Genomic DNA, 10,722 nt, shown 5'->3' on the forward strand with positions numbered 1-10,722 from the left:
CAACAGTAAGCACAAACTTTCCAACTCCTTGAACTCGATAAGAGGCGTTGTTGGTAGACTTGACAGTATTTCCGTTAGGGACAATTTCAAGAGAAGCAAATCAATTACGATGAGATGTAATGTGCTTAGTTGCACCATTGTCAAAGTACCATACATGCATCGCAAATAGATGGGTCATATTGACACTATGCACATAAAGTCCGTTGTGCATCTTGCGCAACATTTGCTGAATCTACATTTGAAGAAGCATCTGCAAGTGCTTTATTTGCCTTTTTCTTGCATCCCAGCTTGCTCTCAATCTTGAGATTCCTATGAGCATTGCTTGCTGCATGGAGGGAAGCCACTCCTCTTCCTTGTCAAGAGATCAACATGTGTGTAAGTATGAAGGTCATGTGGTTGTGTTCTTTTAGTCTCTTAATCGATTGAGATGGGTAGATTGTCGCGGCCTTAGGAGTGAAGGTCATTTCAAACAACTTCTAGGCCTCACGGTGTCTGCTGGCTAACTATACTGAAGTTTTTTGGACTTGGAGCTTTGTGGATAGGGGTTTGTTGTGGCCTATGGGGCCCCTGCTACTTATCAAGAACATGTTTGAAGTCATGCCCATCTTTTTCGGTTGAATGTCTACATACCATGCAGGTATGTTTTGTATGGGTTAAGGTTCCCCTTCTCAGCGGGTATATGATCTCTTATCTTCTAATGTGTGACAGAAAATTAAGTCCTTATAATGGTGTGCTTATGCTTGGGCGTTGTTAATGCCGCAGATTGCCAGGCTTTGAATATTTTGTCTATTAGTTTTGTACTTCAGATATTTGTATGTGAAAGATCTCCACTGCCCTACTTTTAGTTTTATTCATGCCCCTTGGACTCCAGAACTTTTTGGCACTGTAGTGACAGATGTTCTAGTTTCCTTTTTTAATTCATATGGCTACTGCTACATCCTTCTTGTTTTTGAATTTGCTTGAGCCTTTAGATGTAATTTAAGTGGACAGTCTCAACTCCCAAGCGAAGCTAGAATTACTACCATGTATCAGAGTTAAAGTATTCAAATTACATTGTACTCTGATGTTCACTGAGATGGTGGTTTTCTTGTTGTCTACTTTATTTATATGCCAGAATTTTACAACTCATGATGTTATTTGCATTATGAAGTTTTTCTTTCCTTTTTGTGTGTGTGTGTGTTGGGGGGGGGGGCTGGGGGTTTGTGTTGAGATTTATTATGAATAAAGCTAGGCATTATGAAACTACTGCAAATGTTTTGCTCTTGAAAAGCATGAAATGCATGCTTGCAGGTTTGTGACCTGTACTGTGGTCAAGGGACGGACACAGCAAAATGGGCTCAAGCTCAGATTGGTCGGTATGTCGGTGTAGGTAAGCAGATTACTCGAAGTTTTTTTTCTTTTGTAGCGATTTCTTTCTAGAAATAGAAGCGTTATTGCAACCATTGGCTGCTGTTTCTGGGCTGCAGATATTGCAACATCAACCTTAGAGGAGGCACGGGAGCAATGGAATAACCTCAACAGGCCTTACTCTGCAGATTTTTGTGAAGTCGATCCAAGTTTGGTAAATGAATGATTTTTACATGTTTTGGAATTCGCTGTTTTTTGCAACTGAAATACACAAGAAGCCCCTCTCAATGAAATACATCAGAGAATATGTCCACAAGTTTCCCTTTTTTATCCATAAGGCAATTTTTTTGAAAGAAGCTTAGAAGAAGTCCTATGGAGAGGTTGCATCCATAAAAGTCATGGGCAAGATGGCTGCAAAGTGACAAAGATTTGATGTTGACTTCTAACATGGGTGTTACCAAATTACTTGTTGGAATGTCTTTGGTGCTCTATGTACTCAAAGATATGCTATAAATGTGTTCCTTAAGGCTTTATCATGGCCGTGAGATCATAGAGACTAGAGGCTTCTCCATGTCCCCCCATCCATCAGTGCGACCCGACCTCCCATGATGATCGAATGAAGGTCCGTATATCTCAGCTCCATAGAGCAATCCGGACGCCACCAAAGTGTCAAAGAGCCAGAGCTTCGTCCGAGGCTCTTGAAACTGAACTTGTGAATACATCCTCTCCAATCTACCCAATGCTGCATGGGCTCTGGTCAGCCTAGCCTCTGCTGCTCTCCTCAATGAAAATGCTGGTCCACTAAAGACCACCCCAAGATAAGTGTAAGCATCTATATACTCCACTATCTCCTGGCCGTATGCCAATGGGGGTGCTGACCTCCTAATCCATTGTGGGTTGGTATTAAACACCATAACCTTGGTTTTACCAAGGTTGACAGACAAACCACATTCATGGGCAAACCTATGCAAATCATCCAAGTCCTCCGGAGAGTCGGAGATCAACACAATATCATCAGCATATAACAATAGTGGAATCCATGTCCTTGCCAGTTGTGCACCTCTATCACCATGTCTCAATATAGTCAGAAACCTCATCCACAAACATACCAAATAGAGTAGGAGAGAGCGGGCAGCCCTGCTTCTCCCCAATAGTGGAGTGAACCAGTGTAGATAGACCCTCTGAGGTGCGTACATGCCCCACTACTGACCTGTATAATGCCATGATCCCCCAAATGGCTCTGTGGGTACTCCCATCTCTTGTAGTCTGTGCATCAATCTAGCTCTAGGTATTGTGTCAAATGCTTTGTGGAAGTCCACAAAGCTACAATAGATCCGTTGTTAGACTTACACCACTCTGCTGCTTCACATAGGTCTAGGGCATACTTGTACGACTAGTGTGCCTCCGGTTGGCTACCCTTTGCATGAGCATTTAGACTGTATTGTCCGGCCGCCCAGTTTTGGGCCGGCCGCCCACCTTGTCCGGGCGTCCTCATATTTCATTTATTTCTTGTTGGGTCGAGGGGAACTTTGCTCTACCTCCCCTTGGGCTCCTATTTATGGGGCCAGGGGGGTACCACTTCCATCGTTTGGTTACAGTTGTATTGGGTCTTGTGCTCATGGTAGTCATGGGAGGTTGATCGCCCCCTCCTCACCATATCTTGCATTTGTGGTCTTCTCTCTCTCTCTCTCTCTCTCTCTCTCTCTCTCTCTCTCTCTCTCTCTCTCTCTCTCTCTCTCTCTCTCTCTCTCTCACGCTTCCGCACACGCGCACTCTTACATGGTATCAGAGCTTCAGGCTCTCCACACCGCCACTGCCCCTGAGCCCCGCCCTCTGTGCTCTGCTCGTGTCTCCTGTCTGCAGGCTGTCTCCCATCTGTATCCACTGATGTGAGGCATAGACTGCCAAGGGGCCTGATGCGTCTCGGAGTAGAAGACGATGTCTCTCCTGTCACGAGGACGTGGCAGTTATTAACCATGTCACAGAGATGTGGCAACTGCTAACCTTGGTTGTTGGTTTCTTTCCAATGGGGTTTATTTTATTTGTTTTGAGACCCTCTTTTTGAAGTAGCAAACGGTCGGACATTGTATGGCCAATGTGAACGGTGGATTCACCCGCAGACGGGAAGTGGTCGGCACTGGAATTCGTATGGTAAGAGGATGTCTAGGCTCAGAGCAAGATCATATAGGTTCCCCCGTCGCACTTAGCAAGTTGGTGGATACTAGGAAGTGAACTCAATTAAGGCGTAAAGTCAAGGTGGGACTACCAACAAAAAGTATCCGACAGTTGGGCCACATTGCACTTTTGGATGCGGCTCCAATGAGGATAGATGGTCAGAAGACTAGTGGGAACCCAACGGAAGCATCTCCTAAAATTTAGGGAACTGCTATTTTGGGCCGTGAAATGTGTTCGCGTCATTACCTCCGGTATGACTAGGGGAACATTTTATAACTCTGCCGCGAAGTCAACTGGGCAACCGGTCAGGATATTTTTAAGCGGCAAACCCGAAACGGGAAAATGCTTGAAAATGCGCCAAGTGTCACATTTTCGTGAACTTTCCTCTTGCAGAAAAATGGGTGCTGATTTTTAAGCTGGGAGAGGCCTCATTTGCAACCTGTCACAGGTTAAGAGCTATGGAGTGCTTCCTTTCCCTCTCATGTACAGTGTGGTGCTAGGAGTGATGCCCTGTACACTGCACACTGCTCTCTCTCTCCCCTACGTGCAGTTATGTGATGCCCCACTCATTTGACTGATGTACAGTTGTGTGGGTTCATGCTTTTGTGCTGAGGCAAGAGCCTCCTTGAGCAGGAACAGGGGTAGCTAATTGCTGCTCCAAAGCAGGCACTGGTGAGGGTCATAACCTCACCGTACAGGTGCAAAATCAGCGCTGTGTATGCGCTGTAAATTCACTATTTTTCAGCCATACGGACGCCAGGACCATTGGGAATCGTGCCCCACTGGCAGAGGACAGTTAGGGGACTGTTTGGGACTGAAAACAGGGCAAAAACCAGTAAATACAGCGTGCTGAATTTACTGTTTTTGGACAGGAATCAGAGGGTATACGCCAGTAGAAGCGAGTTCCAGCAGGGGTATTGGTTTCGCGCAAGTTTTGGGGTTGTTATGCTGCCGAAATTTGGCCAAAACAGGCGGTATCTAGTGGGATACAGTCAAAGGATTCCCAGGACTCTTCTTTGTACTTTACCCTCCTAAAGAATAAAGAAATACCGAAAGGGGCGCCAATTTTGGGGCCTACAGGTTGTTGGCGTCTGCTCGGAGCATTCTAGCTGCCGAGCCGTGTGTGTGATTAAGTGTTAATTCTCGTCGCAGGTTCTCTTTGCAAAGTACTCTGTGTGTGTGTCTAAAGTAAAGAATTTCGGGTGAAAGCCAACGCCTACCGCCCTACGGGCCGGTTTCATCTCCCAATAAAACTATCCTCAAAAGCACCCACATCAAGGCGCATAGATCCATTACAATTCCTTGTAGCAACTTTGAGTGTGGTCCCATAGGTCTCGCGAGTCGCATCGTCATGTGGAGCATCGCTCCAATATCACCACCCTTCCATCTCGGTAAAAGACAATCTTACCTTTTTCCCTTGCCGCTCTAATCTCCGGCATTACTTCCTGCACATGAGCGATCTGCGAGAGAGTAAAGTCATCCCCGAGAAAGATGCCTGTCTTCTTAAGAGTTGGTCTCTTCTTCAAAAAGTCCTCAACTTCCATGGAGGGAAAACGAAGGATGAGTGCCCTTTCTTTCGAGGTTCCCCATTGCTTCCATTTTTCTTTTTATTGCCCACTCTCCAAGCTTTTATGTGTGCATCGGCTCATTAACCCCCCATCAAAGACATGAGTTCTTTTACCTCTTCGTCCACATTATTTTGTCTTTAAGGCCGCAAATTCTCACATGTAAAGCGTGCGCACGTCTTTTTTTTTTGCTCCTCTTCTAGTGTCAAGTTAATAATGGTGGGTGTGGACGTTGTTTCCTTGCCTTTTCCTTTCTTGGTAACCTTGATCCATTTCTCCGCCTCATCCGCCTTCTGTTGAGTCTTTGTAATAACATCCACCCAAGAAGTCGTCATTTCTTTGTGCTGCTCTTGTGATGGCCCGCACTTGCTCTTAATCGTGTTGAGTTCTTCTATTAATGAGGGTTGCAATTCTCCCTCTTCAAGTGTGTTTCGTGATCGTACCTCGGCGAGATCCTTCTCGAGTGACGCAATCTCTTCATCTTGGGCTGTCACACGATCTTCCAGTGTAGTTATCTTGCTTTTTTGGACCAACTCGCGTTCTTCGAGCCTCTTTATTGTGCCCAAGATGTTGCGGTTGATCTTGTTAATGGTTTCGGTCATTTCTTCTTGGCACTTTTGAACGGCATCCTCTAAAGGGTCAGTCTTGTCATCCTACTTCATGCTTGATAGCCGCCAAAAACGAGAGGGTACGGAAAGTTCTGGCGGCAGAAAGACGACCACACTATACGCAGATGTGTTTTCACATTATGTATACATGTTCTCCCACATCAAGCATACATGTCAAACATACATTTTGCGTACAGTCTGCGTGCCCTTCTGAGACTCTGAGAGAGAGAGAGAGAGAGAGAGAGAGAGAGAGAGAGAGAGAGAGAGAGAGAGAGATAGATTTTGCAGGTAAGTCTTGAAATAGAGCTGAAATATATGGGGTTGCCAGCTGATTTTGTGACATGCATGGGACGTTTACAGGTGTGGCTTATCTTATGCAGGAAATAAAGTACAGTGTAGTTGTAACAATTTATATTCATGTTTGTTATTTTGCAGGGACATTTACAAGTGTCTCAAATGAAATCTATAGATAACTATTTGTGTAACTATAGATATCAATTTTCACTTATGATATTGCAGGACAGCTTTTTGAAGGAAGAGATGGTGAGGAGCTTATTACATAATGTGGTATCTGTTTTGAAACCGGGAGGCTACTTTTTTGGTATCACGGCTGATTCTTCCACTATATGGTATTGATCATATATTTTTTCTATCAGGAGTGAATGCTTTGCCCATGACATGATTCTGGCATTGCTTTTCCATTATCATGGCTAATGCTTGTCAGGATAAAATTTAGCGGTTTTATTGCAATACAAAGCCCCTTTTCTTTTTTGATGACCTTATACTTTCAAGGGTTTAAGGGATTTCAGTCGTAGCTGATCAGTAGGCTTTTACAGGATACAATATCATAGTCTTCCTTGCTTGAGGTGGAAATAGCATAGGTGTTGGGATCTTAGTGTACTCTCGTTTGTAGGTCAAAGTTTCAGAAAGCTGTTGAAGGGGCTCACAGGGCTGGGGTGTTTCGCGCTCTTCCTCGAGTACACTCGGAGCATTACACTATCAGTTTTGATGATGACAGGCATATTTATTGATCAACTTCTTTCCTCCTTGAATCTATTATGCTACAAGCCTTTGAAATTTAGTGTTCCATTTTCAATTTTTATGGATGCAGGTTTACACCGTTTGGGACGAGGTACACATTACAGTTTGCAGATGGGGTCATTTTTGATGGACAGCAACTAATTCATTTTCCAAGCTTTATCAGGTATGATTTTAAAAGATAAGCATAAAATCAGTGGTGCAAGAAGAAGATACCTTCTTACTTAAAAGGCAACTATCATTCGGAACTAATCAGCAAATGCAAGACAATTTTTGCTCCAGGCTAGCAGAGGAAGTAGGTTTGGAATGCATAGAGCTGCAAAACTTGCAAGAATTTTATGACGATTATAGGTATTTCTCTACCAAGATAATCAATGAAAAATGCATATTCTTTTCCTCTTCGATTTTGATCATTCTTCTGGGGTCAGGTTCTGTTTTGATTTCCTTGAGCTGGTTTTGGCCGTCAAGGAATAACTTTCTTGCTTTATGTTTGTTGAGAGTAGGTTACACTTTCCAGATCTCTTGCGAGCGACTTGTACAAATCTGGTGGATCCTAAAGGCAGGCTGCCACACTTTGCGCATGACATACTAAGTAAAGATCCCTATTATCGCCTAATGGCCTCTGCATATTTGAGGTTTATTTAATTGCCATAAAACCTTGCTTTTACAAGGCTAATAATTTTTGCTCTTTTGTTGTATTCTGTGCAGGCTTATACACCACCTTTATTTTCAAAAAGTCAGAATACCTTGATCCAGACTACATGCTAAGTCCTTTTCCTGCTCCAGATGAAGAGCAGCTTGAATTATGTTCTAAAGATGCCTATGATGGATACAGAGCATCTTTCCAGGATAATTTTCTACCAGCGAAAGAAATTGACATTGTGCCTAAGTCATTACCAACAACCTTTCAACAGAATGAGGCTAGAGAAGCTTGTGTTGCCAGGATCGAGGAAGAGAAAAGGCCTCACCCAACAGCTCTTCTAATTGAAGAAAACATGCATCTTTCTCCAAGAGGTAGTTCTCGTAAGGAAATTGTGAGCGTGGTTGACAATAACAGCAGCTACAAGCAATCTGATTGTGAAGGTAGTCAGGAAGTGAAGCTTGACTTACAGGCTGTTGTTGAGAATGTGACAATGAGTGGTAGAAAAGGGGACAATGAAAGCCAAACTTCTGAAAAAAGTTTGGAGCTACCAGATGTTGCCATGGTGGATGCTTCTACAGTTCCTTCTGATTGTCTAGCTGATAAGGAGCACCCGCACCTTGTGACATATATGGAGGGGCAGGTTTCATCAGAGTTGCCTCCAGAAGTGAGTATAATTAACTCAGGAAGTCCTCTAAAAGAGGTCCTACAGCACCGGGATGCTATTGATGAAGTTAAAGTCTCACAGCAACAGGTTAACGTCGGAGATGAAGGGATGAGAGAGGCTCCAACTACAACAGATGCTATCATTGAAGAGATTCCTAAAGAGAAAAAAGAACAGGGTTTCACAGAAAATCTAGTAGTCGTGGAGAATGTACCTAAACAGTCCAATGTGCACGCGTCTTTGCCAAGCGAGGACCCTTCAAGACCAATTGATGGAGGCCCTCCTGCTGAGGATCCCCCTCCTGTTGTCACAGAGGACAGGATCGTGGCAGACATCGAAGCGAAAGAAATCAAAGTAGAGAAAGTGAGCAATCTGCAATCTGACAATGTGAAGAAAGAGATCCTTAAAGAACCAGAAGTGTCAATGCACGCTGATGCACAAAAACTGTCTTCACCTGCCACAGACGACAATAAATCTTCCGCTAAAGGGAGGGCAAATCCAGCTACTAGAGAAGAAACTTATAGTGGCTTCAATAAACGTTTGAATGCTGGTAGTGACCAGCATTATCGTTCTGGTAGGCCACATCATTATCATCTTCATGTATCACACTCAGAAGAAAGACAGGAACATTCACATGGATCACGGCATCATTCACATCCTTCTCACAAGGTTTCTAGAGACCGGGTGGGTGATCATAGGAGTGAGCTTCCCTCCCCTGGTCACAGAGGTGATAGCCGCAGAGGGCGTGGGCGTTCTCGTAGTAATGCGCATGCCCCTCCTCCTGCCCCCAGTCCCACATTTGTTCCCTTCAGCCATTTTGTTCCTCAAACAGAATTTCCCATTTTTCATAGCCCAAATACTCCAGGGATCCTGGGACCAGGTCCCCCACCTGTGTTGTTGATAGAGCCTATTTGTCCTCTATGGCCGATCCCTCCACCTCTCGAAAGGAGGGTTTTTCCCAAGACCAGAACACCACGCAAGCATGGGAACGATCGAGATTCATCAGCCAGTCGCAGCAGAAGGGAGTCACCCAAAAGACATTGGAAGGATTCCCCACCTCCCGGAACAGAGAGTTAGCTAATGGTGTAGAATCATTTTATTGCTAGAAAGCTTGTTCTAAGCTTTCTCCTCATCCCTTTTGAAGTGTTTGTATCATAGTAAGTGTCAGGATGTGCCGTTCCCTGGCTTGTCTTCATGGGTCAATACTCCGTGATACTGGCTCGTCCACTCAATATATATTTTTGAAGGAGAAACAAGGGTTGGAGAATGGCTTGAAGAGTGGGGATCCCCTTATGTTGTGGGGATCAACAGCATTTTGTGTTGTGATGTATCAATTAGTTGATGTAAATCCATTGCTCATGACTCTCTATTCAGAGACTGAACCTGTTTGTCCCTTGAAGCTCAATGTAAAATTATTTTAGGATAGTATCATCATTTTTATGGTGTTTGCACATGGATGTAAGAATCTCATGTTATGGTACAGGTCAAAGCTCAGGTGTCACTAATGTATGTTGGTCTCTTGCACTGTGGATTTCGTTGTCTACTAGCTAGATTGAGTCCAATACAAAAATGTATGAGTCAATTAAAGTCAGAATGCGTTTCATGTGCTTTGAGTTATAGCGCCCCCACCCCCATCTCTCTCTCTCTCTCTCTCACACACACACACACACACACACACACACACACACACACACACACACACACACACACACACACATTTTCCAGATAGCAGATAGTGGCCATGTTATCATACAATTTAGTGGCCCTCTTAAGTATCGAGTGCCTTTACCTCCACCTCAAAGTCTGCTTGCAAGAGACCATTGGTTCCCGCCTTGAGATAGCTATAATGCTTTAAACCACCCGCTTGCATCCGGACATTTTAGACTACTTGATACCAACACTTGCTTATCCACCTAAACCTTAGACTAGCTTCACGTATTGACCTAAACATAAAAATTTGAATTTTCTCAAGGTTGGAAATACAAAAGAAGACCCAAAACTTGCTAAGCTTGCCATCAGACACTGTTGCTCCCTCTCTTACGTGACTTGATTTGGCTCTCTAATTGGAAAAACATTGTATATAGGTAAGCCAACAAAGTGGGTGGTGCTTGGTGTACAAATTGTGGCGAGTGGTTACAATCGACAAGTCTATTTCTAGCTAGAAACCCCTCTGGCATTTCTCACTTAGTAGAATTTAATGTATATCTATAATTCGTGCCTCCTTGTGATGGCCGGTTTTCGAAACTGTGTCCGCGAGAATCACACTTTAAGGAAGGAAAGGTTTGTTACCAAAAAAAAAAAAAAAAAAACAAAAAAAAGCCCTTTACCATTCACCATCCCCCTCCCCCCCCCAAAGGTTAACTACTGGTAGGGCGTCGTCAGTTCGGCCACACCTCTCCATTATCACCACAAGACTCTCTCTCTCTCTCTCTCTCTCTCTCTCTCTCTCTCTCTCTCCTATTGTCCGGTCCCACCCATATTCTCTCTCTCCTACTCTATTGTTGCATCATCTGGCCCGGTAGGTGCTTTTGGTATTTCTGTCCACACTCCAGCCCCGATGGCTCGCCATAGATAGTATCCTCCTTCTCTCTCCCAAATATTCTCTCTCTCTCTCTCTCTCTCTCTCTCTCTCTCTCTCCACACTCCAACCTCGGCGGGCCGTACCCCCACCTCCTCTCGTCCCCC

General features: G+C 44.2%; 1 protein-coding gene across 2 annotated transcripts in view; it reads left to right on the forward strand.

The window, feature by feature from the left end:
- Positions 1-9,566, forward strand: part of LOC147464927 (S-adenosyl-L-methionine-dependent methyltransferases superfamily protein) — a 41,054-nt gene extending 31,488 nt beyond the window's left edge. The window contains exons 2-10 of one of the 2 annotated variants that reach the window (XM_086517105.1): positions 1,291-1,369; positions 1,467-1,561; positions 5,975-6,055; positions 6,215-6,324; positions 6,609-6,713; positions 6,807-6,899; positions 7,016-7,084; positions 7,237-7,325; positions 7,442-9,566. In XM_086517105.1, coding sequence (XP_086373231.1) covers positions 1,291-1,369; positions 1,467-1,561; positions 5,975-6,055; positions 6,215-6,324; positions 6,609-6,713; positions 6,807-6,899; positions 7,016-7,084; positions 7,237-7,325; positions 7,442-9,114 — 2,394 coding nt within the window. In that variant the 3' untranslated portion in view covers positions 9,115-9,566. The remainder of the gene's footprint in view (positions 1-1,290; positions 1,370-1,466; positions 1,562-5,974; positions 6,056-6,214; positions 6,325-6,608; positions 6,714-6,806; positions 6,900-7,015; positions 7,085-7,236; positions 7,326-7,441) is intronic. The other variant, XM_086517109.1, reaches the window with a different exon arrangement.
- Positions 9,567-10,722: the final 1,156 nt, after the last annotated feature.

The sequence above is a fragment of the Adiantum capillus-veneris genome, chromosome 1 (assembly GCF_014529385.1).
Source record: "Adiantum capillus-veneris isolate H3 chromosome 1, ASM1452938v2, whole genome shotgun sequence".
NCBI lineage: Eukaryota > Viridiplantae > Streptophyta > Polypodiopsida > Polypodiales > Pteridaceae > Adiantum > Adiantum capillus-veneris.